This window comes from Hyperolius riggenbachi, chromosome 12, assembly GCF_040937935.1.
Source record: "Hyperolius riggenbachi isolate aHypRig1 chromosome 12, aHypRig1.pri, whole genome shotgun sequence".
Taxonomy (NCBI): domain Eukaryota; kingdom Metazoa; phylum Chordata; class Amphibia; order Anura; family Hyperoliidae; genus Hyperolius; species Hyperolius riggenbachi.
In genome coordinates, this window is record NC_090657.1 from 67,337,438 (window position 1) to 67,354,526 (window position 17,089).

The following is a 17,089-nucleotide window of genomic DNA, read 5'->3' on the forward strand; positions in this document are numbered from 1 at the left end:
GTCAGACAGTGCTGCTGCCGCTGTGCGCATGCACATGCACGCGTGCACGTGCGTGCTCCCGCACATGCACGTGAAAATAGTGGGAAAAAATCAAAAAAAAAATACACCTTTATTTCTAAATACTATATTGTCACCATACTTTGCACTAGGGACATGATTAAAATCTTGTGATAACCAGAACAAATAGGAAGATAAAATGTGTGGGTTTTATGCACAGTAGCAGTGTTTATATTAAAACTATAGGGGATGAAATTGGAGAAATAGTGTATTTTTTTCATTTTTTCCTTATTTTTCCCTTTTAAAATGCATAGAAAATAAAGCAATTACTGAAAACAAATACCCCAAAAAGCGCAATTGGTGGTGAAAAAACAGGATATAGATCATTTCATTGTGATTAGTAGTGATTAAGCTATGGGCAAATGAAAGGGATGAGCACAGAAAGGTGAAAATTGCCATTGTCCGTTAGGGTAAAAACGCCTTTGGGGTGAAGTGGTTAAACAAACATACTGTCATTAATTTACATTAGTTATGTTAATAAAAATAGATAGGTAATATAATCTCTTACCCACCCCGTTTTAAAAGAACAGGCAAATGTTTGTGATTTCATGGGGGCAGTCATCTTTTTGGTTGAAAGGAGGTGACATGGAGAATGTGACAAAGTTCCAACTGTCCTGGGTCCTGATCACCCCTCCCAGCTGCGCATGCGAGGCAACGAGAACAACAACATCAGAACTCCTATCATGCTTTGCACAGCATCAGGGGAAAAATGCCCCAGGCAGATTTCTTTGATGGGGCGGAGCTTAGCTTCTGTGCAGCTAAAAATGAGGCTTGGGTAAGAAAAGCAAAGTGCTCATGCTGTGAAACTGTTAACCTGCTGGGCGGTCTGGACGAGCTCAGCTCGTCCAGTACCGCCGGAGCCTGCCGCTCAGGCCCTGCTGGGCCGATTTGGCTCAAATAAAAAGCAGCACACGCAGCCGGCACTTTGCCAGCCGCGTGTGCTACCTGATCGCCGCTGCAGCGCGGCGATCCGCCACATGCAGTGGCGAAAGAGGGTCCCCCCAGCCGCCTGAGCCCAGCGTAGCCGGAACAAAAAGTTCCGGCCAGCGCTAAGGGCTGGATCGGAGGCGGCTGACGTCAGGACGTCGGCTGATGTCCATGACGTCACTCAGCTCGTCGCCATTACGGCCTTCCGTGTTACTCCTGGGCGCCGGAGGCGATCAGAAGAACGCATCCGGAGCGCCCTCTAGTGGGCTTTTTATTAAAAAAAAAACCTCCCGCAGCCTCTCTGGCGATCTTAATAGAACGCCAGGGAGGTTAAAGAAACAACAAGCCTTTTCAGTGCTGCTGAGTAGATTTTTAGTCTGGAGGTTCACTTTAAGTTAGCCATTAAATGGTTTCATTTTGATTTAAAACTTCTGTTTTTAATGGTGAGTAACGATTAGACTAACAATTAATGGTGAGTATCCAATGTCCTACAAGTATCTGAAAAGCTGTGCAGACCTTAAGCTTCTCTTAGTTTTTTTTCAAGATGATTATAACCCACAATAGGAAGCCTCATTACAAAAAATCCAGAACACCTTATCATAAGGTTATCAGTGGTCGGTATCCTTGCATTATACACTCCTTTTTTTTCCTTTCTAATACCTTAATAAAGTTCACATTGTATAAACTTTCTACATGGGTATGGTCAAATCACCTCCCTTCCAACCCAGACAATTAAAAATATGTTGTTTTTCTAGAACTGATATCATTCTGAAAAGATTTTCCCAGTACTTTTTTTTTTTTCATTTCATACACATGGTAGCTTGTACACTTCCTTGTAGTTTGTGTTTAGAACAGGGGTATCAAACTCAAATACAAAGTGGGCCGAAACTAAACACTGTGTCCTAATCGTGGGCCAAACTCAATGTCTACTGGCCACATTCCTCCCATATAATGTTCCATGGTGTGTAATGGGCTCCTTCCAACCCCTATACAGTTCCCTGGTGTCTAGTGGTCCTCCTCCCTCCCCTATTTAGTTCCCTGATGTCTAGTGGTCCTCCATCCCCTATAGAGTTCCCTTGGTGTCTAGTGGCCCCCACGCTCCTCAATACAGTTTTCTAGTGTTTAGTTATTTCCTCCTACCTCTTCCGTATGACTTCCCTGGTGTTCTAGGGCTTCACCTCCAATATAGCTGCCTGGTGGTCTAAAGTGGGCCAAACATAATGCAAAGTGGGGAAACCACTTGGGGGCCAAATTTAATGGCTTTGAGGGCCAGAGTTTGACATGTATGGCTTAGAATGTTTAGTGAAAGGAAGAAGTGGTGAAAGGTGTATAAGCCATGGCAGGTGTCCAATGCTCTTTTACTGCAGTGGGCTATTACCATTGTTGTGACCCCAGTTGTGATCAGTTGTGGGGCCCTTTACTGCTCCCCAGTAAACAACACTATTGCATTATGTAAATGCTGGCTTATTATTGTTAATGCTTTCAACAACCTGTAATAGAAGAGTCTTTTGCGGTAATATATTGTATTATATTGTTTCTAAGAAATGACTTGTTTTGTTCTGCTAATAGTCTACTTAGAAGACAATTAGCTTTACTGGGGAAAAAATATGTATTCAATTTAAATGGCATTAATGTAGTAAACTTCAGTCAAAAGCAGTATTACAACATAAACCGCAGCAACTAGTTGACAGCAGTTCTGTTTGTCAAGATCTTCTCTTGGCACCAGCTAGATGTCCTCACAATGGTTCATTATTCCCCGTGGGCTGCAGAGTTCAGTTTCAGCAGTTTGGGTAGCCCATCTTGTACACACAGACAGAACGGAAGAGGTGACAGTGGCAAAAGGCACAAGGTTCACAGCATGGAGGAGCGGGGGGCTTACAGCTGGATTTGAGAGGCACGCAGTTTGGAGGTGGGGAGGCTCGAGGCTTCTTTTTTGGAATTACTTTTTTCTGCAAGACATGTGAAAATAATTATCAGTTCCAACAAACAAACAAAAAAAAACAAAGTTTTCATCTGGTGACTTTAGTTTAAATAAAACCTGTAACAAAAAAAAAACCTCCCCTGGGGGGTACTCACCTTGGGTGAGGGAAGCCTCCGGATCCTATTGAGGCTTCCCCCGTCCTCCTTGATCCCACAGTGGCGGCGATAAAGCTTCCCGAACAGCGGGGATGTAAATATTTACCTTCCTGGCTCCAGTATCGGCTCTCAGCTCGGAGATAGGCGGAAATAGCCAATCGCAGTCTCCTGCGCCTGCGCAGAAGAGCGGACCCGACAGAGATTGGCTATGTCCGCCTATCTCCATGCGAAGAGCCGCAACAGCACCCCCGCTGGAGCCAGGAAAGGTAAATAAATCAGCACTTATCAGGCTTGTTGAGGAAGGATTGCCGGACACTTCGGGGGAGCAAGCGCTAGATTGCCTGCAGCTACAGGGGAGTGGGGAGCCTCATTGGGACCCTGAGGCTTCCCCCTCCCAAGGCGAGTACCCCCGGGTAACTTTTTTTTGTTACAGGTACTCTTTAATATTTTACTTCTGTATTACATGCAGAATTATTATAATTTTGATTTATAGAGCGCCAACATATTCCATAGCGCTGTGCAATGTGCAAAGCAAACAACAATGGGGAGCATAGACACATCATTGTAGCGAGGATGGTGACTACCTGGATCAGAGTCAGGCACTTATCAAAAAATTTCTCGAAAAAGGCTACAGTGAGGAACGAATTGGTTTAGCTACATATGAGTTCCTGATCCACAAAGTTTTAGAATTTTCTAATTCAGAATCTGCCTGTGCTAATAATGACAGGAGACTGAATTTTTGCACTACGCAAGAGCATTTCCAGTCTTTTTGTCACTCCAGGCAAGAAACTCTGAGTGCCCCCTGTGCCCCACCCCCATACACACACACACTCAGCCGGTTACCCTCACACTTACCCCGTTACTCTCTCAGCCCATCACACTCACACTCAGACCGTCAAGATAACCGTATCACAAGCACACTCAGCCTGTCACTCTCTCTCTATTGCACTCACTCTTGAGCTGCCCTCATTCCAGTACACTGACCTGCGGGTGTACCCAGTCTCCGCTCCACAATGCACACCAGCTCAACCCCAGCAGGGAGGAGTCCAAACCAAGGAGGGTGGAACTACACCACACTGATTCCATGCGGCGGCTGAAGCTAACATCCTCATTGTTATCAGGGCTGAACTACACAATCCACTGACTGACAGAGGGAGGAGCCACAGTGCACACCCATACTGGGGAAGGAGCTTTATGACTGACTGACAGCAACGGAGATGTAGCACACTAGTGTCAGGGGAGGAGCCACACCATTGACTGACAGCAGCAGACAGGCAGCCCACAAGGGTCGAGGGAGGAGCTAACATTGTACACCAGCGTTATAGGAGAAGTCACAGTATATATATATATATATATATATATATATATATATATAGAGATATATATATATATATATATATATATATATATATATATATATATATATTGCATTTTATATATCTATACTGTGCAAATATGAATGCAATGTAAATACTCACTCCTGATAGAATTATGGAGATGTAGTTTTTATTCTACTTTATTACTGTAATCATTGAGAAAGTCAACTTTTTAGCCACAAGATGGCGCAATTTTTACTACTCTCCCCCCCCCCCCCATTCGTCTTTTTATCAATGGCCATGATAATCCTCAGCTATGAATCACTGTAGCGGGGAGGAGCCCCACTAAAGGGGAGGAGCCCCAAAACATAGTGACGTAGGGATTATTTTGCTGTAGTGTCCTGGTCCTGGAGAGGGAGTGGAAGGGGGAGTCCAAGACTCCATTCGGAGCTCTGTCTTGTTATAGCCGCTGCCCACAGCTTTCTTCCTGGACATCTTCTCTAGTAGAATGCGCTGCTCTAGTACTTCTAACAGGAGTTAAGTACATTATGTAATGTGTGTGATATTCTATATTAAACATATTATGCTGTCAAGGCGCATTTTTTTCTTGTTTATCTTTTAAAGGAGTTATAATGATACTAACAAATGTGGATAATAACAAATGTATATAACGCCACAATCCATTGATTAAGGAGAACTAATTTTCCCCATTTAGAGATTCCTTTGAAGATGAAATTTAACCAAGTATTGAACTTCATCTCAATCAGTAGCTGATACCCCCTTTCCCATGAGAAATCTTTACCTTTTCTCATATAGATTATCAGGGGGGGTATGTATGGTTGATATTGTGGTGAAACCCCTCCCACAGTGTGATGTCAGGGCCAAGATCCTGACAGAAAAAGGAAGAGGAGAGGAGCGCTCTCTGGTGCATTAACTTTTTTAATTATGCTTTCTCGCACAAAGACAATTAAAAACTTACAATGTTAAAAATAATTCAGAGCATATCACAATATAGTGTATCACCGTGTCCAAGATGTAAATTCACCAATCTGGCCTCCTCCACACTATGGCCAGTAGATGTGGTAATCCGAGGATCAAGTAGCGCCAGCGGGATGGGGTACACGGGAGTGTGGTCGGCAGCTGCCCTGCGCCTAGGACGTCATGACGCGTTTCGGCGTTCCACGCCTTCGTCAGATGACGTCATGGCGCAGGGAGGCGGAATTTAAGACTATTGCGTTGCTTAGCAACGTTCGGAGCGTTCCGCATAATAGGGTGGGAACAAGATCCGTGCGCTGGTTTGTATACGAACGCAAGGGCGCATATCTCGCGCTTAACTCGCGTCTGGGAGCGTGGATACAACGCAAAAGTCCAACTAGAGGCGGTGCGCTCCTCAACATAAGAGAGGTGGTGGGCGGAAATACACCAATGTGAGAACCGGGGACGTGGCTAGCAACAAGTGGCTTAGCAACATGTAAACAACCCCACACTCAGGTTGGCGCATGGAGAGGAGTGCGTATAAATACGCAATTGACTCAAATAAAAAACGTATTATGGATAAAAGTTATTGCGCTATTCGGAACATAGAACCATACATTTCAAACAGATATAGTAATACTTTTCAGGCTAAAACAATACATTTCAAACAAATATAGTAATACTTTTCAGGCTAAAAAGAATGCCCATATGTGGCCATTATAATAAAATGACGTCAAATAGTATCCCTGTGGGATGCTTGTGCTAATGGATGAATACATATAAATACTAAAAAGCACATATACATATATAAGGAGTTAGCACTTGGATATGTACAAATATATATATAAATATAAATATGTGAATAAATAAATAAAATAAAATAAATTAATGTACATGTGTTCATCCTCGTACAAGTGCACACAATGAGGAATATGTAGCCTCATGGAAACCCTGTTCGGACTTCATCAAAATGATATATGTGTGTATAGTAACACTCTTACACGTGAAATCAAAGTCAAAATTTGCATACACAGGAAACCTTATTGGTAACAATACACCTCCTATTTATCAAAGAGGTGGATTGGACTAATGTATACTAAATTCTACATCCGATGGAAATATAATGGAAAGCGGTCCCAGAGACCAAAAAAGTTATTGGTCTACAGCTGAACCAGTTTGACTCTGAAACTTGTAAAGAGAAAACTGGGAAAGAGAGGCCTAAATGAAGTAGTAGCGTACCCTTGATGGTTAAATATAGGTCGCCACTTCTAAACCTTCATTTAGTCCTACTGGGGTTAGGGAGTTTAATTTAAAAATCCAATATTATTATTATTTGTTAGATTTATATAGCGCCAACATATTACGCAGCGCTGTACAATAAATAGGCTTACAGACAATGATAACAGGGTTGACAGAACAATACAGGTAACGGACCATAGATACAACAATACAGGTAATAGCAATAAGATACACAACACAATGCAGATAATAGTACAATGCCAGATCATAAACTGGAATGGTAGTGGTAAAAAAATTACCAGTTCCGAATTCTGGGTAAAGTGCACACAGTCAAGTATGATACACAAGGGAAGAGGGCCCTGCCAAAGGCTTACAATCTAGAGGGAGGGGCTGGTGACACAAAAGGAGGGGGTGCATCAAGAAGTTATTGGCAGAAAGGATTAGGGTAGTGTCGAGTTGATGTAGGCCTCCTTGAAGAAGTGAGTTTTGAGTGCTTTTTTGAAGGTGTTGAAGGTGGGAGCGAGCCTGATGGGCAGCGGGAGAGAGTTCCACAGGATAGGGGCAGCTCTAGTGAAGTCCTGCAGTCTGGCATGGGAGTGCAAGATGCGTGGGGTGGTTAAGAGGAGGTCGTTGGAGGAGCGAAGTGGGCGGCCAGGTGTATATCTGCTGACCAGGTCAGAGATGTAGGTTGGGCAGGACTTGTGTAAGGATTTGTATGCCAAACATAGGATCTTGAAGTTGATTCTGAAGTGAATTGGAAGCCAATGAAGGGATTTGCGTAGGGGAGTTGTGGAGACAGAGCGGTGGGAGGAGTAGATGAGTCTGGCTGCTGCGTTCATGATGGATTTTAGGGGGGCGATGCGGTTTTGAGGAAGGCCTGACAAGAGGGAGTTGCAGTAGTCCAGGCGGGAGATGATGAGGGCATGGACAAGGAGTTTGGTAGTGTCTGGGGTCAGGAAAGGCCGGATCTTGGAGATGTTGCGATTCCCTTTCACATAGTCTCTTGAATCGTAGGCCTTTATTAGGATTTTTTTCAATGACCTCTATTCCCATTATCTTCTGACTATCTAAACAGTTTTACACACGATTCATCGATGACATTTTAGTTATCTGGGACGGCACCAAGGAAGAATTTAGTAATTTTGTAGAATATTGTAATACCAATAACTTTAATCTGTCATTCACTCATGTAATTGACGAGAAGAGTATAGTCTTCTTGGATCTCACTCTCATAACAGATGACGGAAACCAGCGGATATTGTCTAAGACACACTTTAAACCTACCGCCGGGAATTCGTATCTACATGTTTCCAGTTGCCATCATCCTAGATGGATACAAAACATACCGAAAAGCCAGTTTTGTCGCTTACGAAGGAATTGCTCCTTAAATAAAGATTATGAGGAGCAGAGTAAGACTCTGGCCAATAAATTTATACAGAAAGGGTACAAAGAGAAATATATCCTGACAGTGGCTGAAGAATTCGGGAACATCGAGAACATCAGAACCAATAACACCAATAAAATAAACAGTCAAGATCCCACACGGAACGATACTAGATCATACAACAAAACAGATAGAGGTCCTTCATTTGTTACCACCTACAATAAAAGTGCAAGAACAATCAGGGATATTCTGAAGAAAAACTGGCATATTGTATTACAGGACCCCTGGCTTAAGAAAGAACTAGCTGATAAACCAGAAGTCATCTTCAAGAGGGCACGATCCATCAAAAATAGACTTGCTCCAAGCAATATAGGCAATCGTAAGCATGTTGAGGCCCCAGCATCTTTTTTTCCACAACTTAAAGGCAACTTTAAATGCAGCAAGAAACTTTGTGGTTGTTGTACATTCATCCAACACCTTGCATCACACATTATTGACAGCAAGAGAGAAATAATTCAAGTAAGAGATTTCATTAACTGTGGCTCCTCATTTGTGGTGTATGTCCTAACCTGTGGGTGTCCCCACAAATATTATGTTGGCAGGACGACCAGACCCCTTCGACAAAGACTAGGGGAACACAAAAGGAAGATCCAAGATGGATGTACAAAACACGCGGTCCCCAGACACTTCGTGGAAATTCATGGTGGACAGACAGATAGTCTGAAGATAATGGGAATAGAGGTCATTGAAAAAAATCCTAATAAAGGCCTACGATTCAAGAGACTATGTGAAAGGGAATCGCAACATCTCCAAGATCCGGCCTTTCCTGACCCCAGACACTACCAAACTCCTTGTCCATGCCCTCATCATCTCCCGCCTGGACTACTGCAACTCCCTCTTGTCAGGCCTTCCTCAAAACCGCATCGCCCCCCTAAAATCCATCATGAACGCAGCAGCCAGACTCATCTACTCCTCCCACCGCTCTGTCTCCACAACTCCCCTACGCAAATCCCTTCATTGGCTTCCAATTCACTTCAGAATCAACTTCAAGATCCTATGTTTGGCATACAAATCCTTACACAAGTCCTGCCCAACCTACATCTCTGACCTGGTCAGCAGATATACACCTGGCCGCCCACTTCGCTCCTCCAACGACCTCCTCTTAACCACCCCACGCATCTTGCACTCCCATGCCAGACTGCAGGACTTCACTAGAGCTGCCCCTATCCTGTGGAACTCTCTCCCGCTGCCCATCAGGCTCGCTCCCACCTTCAACACCTTCAAAAAAGCACTCAAAACTCACTTCTTCAAGGAGGCCTACATCAACTCGACACTACCCTAATCCTTTCTGCCAATAACTTCTTGATGCACCCCCTCCTTTTGTGTCACCAGCCCCTCCCTCTAGATTGTAAGCCTTTGGCAGGGCCCTCTTCCCTTGTGTATCATACTTGACTGTGTGCACTTTACCCAGAATTCGGAACTGGTAATTTTTTTACCACTACCATTCCAGTTTATGATCTGGCATTGTACTATTATCTGCATTGTGTTGTGTATCTTATTGCTATTACCTGTATTGTTGTATCTATGGTCCGTTACCTGTATTGTTCTGTCAACCCTGTTATCATTGTCTGTAAGCCTATTTATTGTACAGCGCTGCGTAATATGTTGGCGCTATATAAATCTAACAAATAATAATAATATTGGATTTTTAAATTAAACTCCCTAACCCCAGTAGGACTAAATGAAGGTTTAGAAGTGGCGACCTATATTTAACCATCAAGGGTACGCTACTACTTCATTTAGGCCTCTCTTTCCCAGTTTTCTCTTTACAAGTTTCAGAGTCAAACTGGTTCAGCTGTAGACCAATAACTTTTTTGGTCTCTGGGACCGCTTTCCATTATATTTCCATCGGATGTAGAATTTAGTATACATTAGTCCAATCCACCTCTTTGATAAATAGGAGGTGTATTGTTACCAATAAGGTTTCCTGTGTATGCAAATTTTGACTTTGATTTCACGTGTAAGAGTGTTACTATACACACATATATCATTTTGATGAAGTCCGAACAGGGTTTCCATGAGGCTACATATTCCTCATTGTGTGCACTTGTACGAGGATGAACACATGTACATTAATTTATTTTATTTTATTTATTTATTCACATATTTATATTTATATATATATTTGTACATATCCAAGTGCTAACTCCTTATATATGTATATGTGCTTTTTAGTATTTATATGTATTCATCCATTAGCACAAGCATCCCACAGGGATACTATTTGACGTCATTTTATTATAATGGCCACATATGGGCATTCTTTTTAGCCTGAAAAGTATTACTATATTTGTTTGAAATGTATTGTTTTAGCCTGAAAAGTATTACTATATCTGTTTGAAATGTATGGTTCTATGTTCCGAATAGCGCAATAACTTTTATCCATAATAAGTTTTTTATTTGAGTCAATTGCGTATTTATACGCACTCCTCTCCATGCGCCAACCTGAGTGTGGGGTTGTTTACATGTTGCTAAGCCACTTGTTGCTAGCCACGTCCCCGGTTCTCACATTGGTGTATTTCCGCCCACCACCTCTCTTATGTTGAGGAGCGCACCGCCTCTAGTTGGACTTTTGCGTTGTATCCACGCTCCCAGACGCGAGTTAAGCGCGAGATATGCGCCCTTGCGTTCGCATACAAACGAGCGCACGGATCTTGTTCCCACCCTATTATGCGGAACGCTCCGAACGTTGCTAAGCAACGCAATAGTCTTAAATTCCGCCTCCCTGCGCCATGACGTCATCTGACGAAGGCGTGGAACGCCGAAACGCATCATGACGTCCTAGGCGCAGGGCAGCTGCCGACCACACTCCCGTGTACCCCATCCCGCTGGCGCTACTTGATCCTCGGATTACCACATCTACTGGCCATAGTGTGGAGGAGGCCAGATTGGTGAATTTACATCTTGGACACGGTGATACACTATATTGTGATATGCTCTGAATTATTTTTAACATTGTAAGTTTTTAATTGTCTTTGTGCGAGAAAGCATAATTAAAAAAGTTAATGCACCAGAGAGCGCTCCTCTCCTCTTCCTTTTTCTGTCAGGATCTTGGCCCTGACATCACACTGTGGGAGGGGTTTCACCACAATATCAACCATACATACCCCCCCTGATAATCTATATGAGAAAAGGTAAAGATTTCTCATGGGAAAGGGGGTATCAGCTACTGATTGAGATGAAGTTCAATACTTGGTTAAATTTCATCTTCAAAGGAATCTCTAAATGGGGAAAATTAGTTCTCCTTAATCAATGGATTGTGGCGTTATATACATTTGTTACTATCCACATTTGTTAGTATCATTATAACTCCTTTAAAAGATAAACAAGAAAAAAATGCGCCTTGACAGCATAATATGTTTAATATAGAATATCACACACATTACATAATGTACTTAACTCCTGTTAGAAGTACTAGAGCAGCGCATTCTACTAGAGAAGATGTCCAGGAAGAAAGCTGTGGGCAGCGGCTATAACAAGACAGAGCTCCGAATGGAGCCTTGGACTCCCCCTTCCACTCCCTCTCCAGGACCAGGACACTACAGCAAAATAATCCCTACGTCACTACGTTTTGGGGCTCCTCCCCTTTAGTGGGGCTCCTCCCCGCTACAGTGATTCATAGCTGAGGATTATCATGGCCATTGATAAAAAGACGAATGGGGGGGGGGGGGGGGGGGAGAGTAGTAAAAATTGCGCCATCTTGTGGCTAAAAAGTTGACTTTCTCAATGATTACAGTAATAAAGTAGAATAAAAACTACATCTCCATAATTCTATCAGGAGTGAGTATTTACATTGCATTCATATTTGCACAGTATAGATATATAAAATGCAATATATATATATATATATATATATATATATATATATATATATATATATATATATATATATATATATATACTGTGACTTCTCCTATAACGCTGGTGTACAATGTTAGCTCCTCCCTCGACCCTTGTGGGCTGCCTGTCTGCTGCTGTCAGTCAATGGTGTGGCTCCTCCCCTGACACTAGTGTGCTACATCTCCGGTGCTGTCAGTCAGTCATAAAGCTCCTCCCCCAGTATGGGTGTGCACTGTGGCTCCTCCCTCTGTCAGTCAGTGGATTGTGTAGTTCAGCCCTGATAACAATGAGGATGTTAGCTTCAGCCGCCGCATGGAATCAGTGTGGTGTAGTTCCACCCTTCTTGGTTTGGACTCCTCCCTGCTGGGGTTGAGCTGGTGTGCATTGTGGAGCGGAGACTGGGTACACCCGCAGGTCAGTGTACTGGAATGAGGGCAGCTCAAGAGTGAGTGCAATAGAGAGAGAGTGACAGGCTGAGTGTGCTTGTGATACGGTTATCTTGACGGTCTGAGCGTGAGTGTGATGGGCTGAGAGAGTAACGGGGTAAGTGTGAGGGTAACCGGCTGAGTGTGTGTGTATGGGGGTGGGGCACAGGGGGCACTCAGAGTTTCTTGCCTGGAGTGACAAAAAGACTGGAAATGCTCTTGCGTAGTGCAAAAATTCAGTCTCCTGTCATTATTAGCACAGGCAGATTCTGAATTAGAAAATTCTAAAACTTTGTGGATCAGGAACTCATATGTAGCTAAACCAATTCGTTCCTCACTGTAGCCTCTAGTTGGACTTTTGCGTTGTATCCACGCTCCCAGACGCGAGTTAAGCGCGAGATATGCGCCCTTGCGTTCGCATACAAACAAGCGCACGGATCTTGTTCCCACCCTATTATGCGGAACGCTCCGAACGTTGCTAAGCAACGCAATAGTCTTAAATTCCGCCTCCCTGCGCCATGACGTCATCTGACGAAGGCGTGGAACGCCGAAACGCGTCATGACGTCCTATGCGCAGGGCAGCTGCCGACCACACTCCCGTGTACCCCATCCCGCTGGCGCTACTTGATCCTCGGATTACCACATCTACTGGCCATAGTGTGGAGGAGGCCAGATTGGTGAATTTACATCTTGGACACGGTGATACACTATATTGTGATATGCTCTGAATTATTTTTAACATTGTAAGTTTTTAATTGTCTTTGTGCGAGAAAGCATAATTAAAAAAGTTAATGCACCAGAGAGCGCTCCTCTCCTCTTCCTTTTTCTGTTTTACCAGCACACTTACTCTTATCCCAGAGTAAATCAGGAGCAGCACTCATTAGTGGCTTAACGACCTTATGTGGATATACCTACTGATTGAGCGCAGTGGAACACGCTTTGAATTGTTTTCTCCAAGATCCTGACAGTTTGCTGTCTGTGAGCCTCGTTGCATTGTGGGAAATAATAAGCAATTTTATTCATTATATCCTTTTCACTACAATTCCTTTTTAGCCTCCCTGGCATTTTCATTATTTCCAGATTTAGGATCTAAAAGCTGTGCAATTTTTTCACAAGCTTTTAGACCCTAAAAACAAGATAAAAAAGCATACCACATAAAGATCTGCAGCAGCTCTCGCACGGGATTACCACTCTGAGCTGCGGATTTCTGTCCCGAGCCTGAGTCGGGATTACCGCAAAGAAGGTTAAGCTTATCCAGCTAATAGTTACACTGTAAAGTATTGTTTTCACTGCCATACACAGCCAGAACTCTTTAGGAACCTTTCCCCTTGAATTGAAGGGGAAAAATTACAAAAAATTGTAAAATACATGTGTACATATACTTATAAGAAGTACACTCCTCCCGGAGTAAAATGCTCCATAAATTACTTTTTACTCACATTGGCCTCAATTCATAAAGCATTTGGTAATGCAGAAAACAGAAGAGTTTACCGAGCACTTAAGAAAATGTCAATTCATGTTACCACATGAAAAGCTGAAATTACCAAGCAGTGAGGTAAATTACCGACTTGTGCAGTAAATACCTCAACATATGTCAGCAAATGTCAATTTTTAAAGATTAGAACATGTGATAAAGCCTAGAAACATGTGCGGTGAGTACCAGCAGCTCTGGTGTGTCAGTGCGGAGACTGTGCCTCAAAGCCTATGACTCACAGAAGCTGAGAGGGATTACCTATGACTAATGTGAGCTGAGAGCCAATAGCTCTCCTGCAAGTCCCTGCTGATAGGATGCAACACCTTCTCGGGAGGGTCAAGCGTCTCTACCCCCCCAGGTAGCGGAGGAGAGAGAGCAGGAACAAAAGAGGTTTCCCCAGCAGCCCTTCAGACATTTAACCCTTTAGGTTCCTGTTTGAAGATGCGGAGGAGCAAGTGGGGAAATCCCCTAAGCACGGCATGTTTAATGTTTCTTGGAAGTTTATCTAAACTGTGGCAATAAAGTAAAATGTTAAGAAAGACTAATCGACAGATTCAGAGGAAGCAGAGACAGTATATCCTATCAATATGGCCAACATGTTGGAAATTATCTATCTGGCAGGTAAGTCTAATGCTGGGAATACACGGTACGTTTTGCGCGTTCGATTTGGCGCACGATCTATTAGCCATTTGATTTTCTGCTCGATTCTCTTATCTTTCCCTCGTTTTTCTTATCTTTTTTCCATTCACTTCTATGAGAAATCGAGCAGAAAATAATCGAGCGGAACATCGGACATGTCGGAATTTTATCATCGAAGGCATCTATCGGAACGATTCTTAGCAAAAAATGTACCGTGTATTCCCAGCATTACAGAAAATATTCCAGAAAATTGTATGGTGTGTACTAGGCATTAGGTCCCCATCCTAACCTCTAACCCCTAACCATATTTTATGGAGAACGAGTATTCTAAGTAAATTGGGAGCAATTACTTATTTTCCTATGTTGCTGTCACTTACTGTAGGCAGTAAAAGTCTGACACATTTCAGACTACTCCATTTTCTCAGTTGGAATTCTCAGTATTTCCTTTATTCTTTACGAATATGATGGCAAATATCTATACGAACAGCCTCCCTAATCACTTGCACACTATTTAGCCGGTTAGGCTGAGCAACTGCCATTCGGCAAGGCTTGGTTCACACATAAAAAGGTGTCCTGTCAGTTTTTGACAGTTGGCATCAGCTTTGGATGTGTTTCTATGGCTGTGTTCACGCATACAGTAAAAGGTGTACATTTCTGGTCCAGAAAACTAGAAAAACTGAGGCTAAACTGACATGACAGGACTGGACTGGAAATGTACAGATTTTTGTGTGAACCCACCCTAAGTGCTTTTGAAAATCCCAAATATCCCCCATGATGAGAGGGACTAGTCCAAAACCTGTCAGATTTGTACAATATATTATAAATTACAGCAATGTAGGAACAAAGTAATTTATAGTGCATTTTACTCGGCAACAAATGTACATTTTATACTGATGCGTTTTAAATTTTAAATATTTTCATAATAGTAGTCCTTTAATATTATTGCGATTTACTTTTTATTTTTCCAATGCTAGCTTTGGAAGTGTAAGCTATTTTATTTTATTTTTGGCACTGTTGAGAATTAACAGTAAAACCTACCATCTGACACACCACGTGATGGAGGCGATTCAATTGTCTGAACGTGAATAAAGGGTCATATCCATCCCTCCTTGGGCTTTTCTGATTTCAATAATATTTTATTACTGAGACAGCGCCCTAGGTAGGCAGAAAAGGAAAGAACAATCCTACATGAGAGGAAAAAGTATATAAAACAAAAGTCACTAGATAATAAAGAGCTAAGTTTCTTCACCAGTCCCCACAGTTACTGTCAAAAGCAGGATTTCCATTCTAACATATAGTCTATAGCGCCACCGCTAACTCTTGTTTCCGAAACAAAACACAGGAAGAAAGATGAACTTAATGTTCCAAGATGAGAGAACCAGAATCACCTAACAGGAGAGAGAATGTTTTCAGAACCTCATTGGACTTTTCATTTGAACAACATCCGTAAGAACACCCTTGGGGATACTTACCTCAGGAGGGGGAAGCCTCTTGATCCTAATGAGCAGGGGCATAGCAATAGCCATAGCAATCATAGCAGTTGCTATGGGGCCCTGGAGCATAGGGGGCCCAAGTGGGTACTTATTGTATTCACCATTCATTTTTTTTGTGTTTCTCCACCATGTGACTTTGTCTCAGTGCCCATAAACTATGAGCAGTTTTAATTGCTCAATTAAATCATATTCATAGAGTAGGGGAAGGTGGCATTGCTTAAGAGTACCTACATCCGAGGGCCCCATTAAAGTTTTGCTATGGGGCCCCATGATCTCTTGCTACGCCACTGTTAATGGGGCTTCCCCCTTCCTCCTCTGCCCTGGCGATCCAGTTCTGGAAACCCCCGAACATCAAAGAGGTAAATATTTACCTACCACGATCCAGCCCAGGCACAGTAGCGCCTTTCCGATCAGGCTCAGGTGGAAATAGCCAAGCCCGATTGCCGGCGCAGTAGAGCAGACCTGAGCAGGCTTGGCTATTTCTGCCTGAGCACATTGGAAAGCTGCTTCTGCGCCTGCACTGGAGTTGGGGAAGGTAAATATTGCAGGTGCTACTGCGCCTGCACCACTGCCGTGATCCTTGTGAGCTGTGGTTTACTGTGGTTTTGGGGTCTTCCAGTGCTAGATTGCCGGGATGTAAAACAGCGGGGGAAGCCTCATTATGATCCAGAGGTTTCCCCCTCCTGAGGTATGTATACCCCAGGAAGGGGGAACCTCTTTGATGTTCTTACAGTGTCTCTTTAAGTACCTCTATGGAGGAGCATTTTGCATCCCCACATTGCACATACTGTTAATGGCTGGTTGAACCCCTGTGTACTTGCTTTCTCTGGAAATTGGCCCCTAGCCACTAAAATGCATTAGAAGTCCACTTAGAATGTGAAGAACCTTATTCAGCTGCTGAGGATTCTGGGAATTCTTTACCTGCAGGACTACATGCTGCGGCAACTTTAAGATCCATGATACTTATGTGCTGAGAAGATATACTACATGTGCTGAATTGAAACTGACCATATATAGGGATGGGTGGACTTGCCAGTCTCAGTGGAAAAAATAAAGGTTCGAAGGAAAGATGCCAAATAATGCAGAAAAAAATTGACGTCAAGGCAGATTTAGGGTGATTTTAAAATGTTGTTTGTTTTTGTACCAAAAGAGAGACCAGTACAAATTAAGGGTACCATGGATAG

At 43.0% G+C, this 17,089-nt stretch overlaps 1 protein-coding gene across 1 annotated transcript in view; it reads right to left on the minus strand.

The window, feature by feature from the left end:
• Window positions 1-369: 369 nt before the first annotated feature.
• LOC137542586 (agouti-signaling protein-like) overlaps window positions 370-17,089 on the minus strand; it is a 62,349-nt gene continuing 45,629 nt past the window's right edge. Inside the window, exon 4 of the mRNA XM_068264616.1 lies at window positions 370-2,933. Coding sequence (XP_068120717.1) covers window positions 2,763-2,933 — 171 coding nt within the window. The 3' untranslated portion in view covers window positions 370-2,762. The remainder of the gene's footprint in view (window positions 2,934-17,089) is intronic.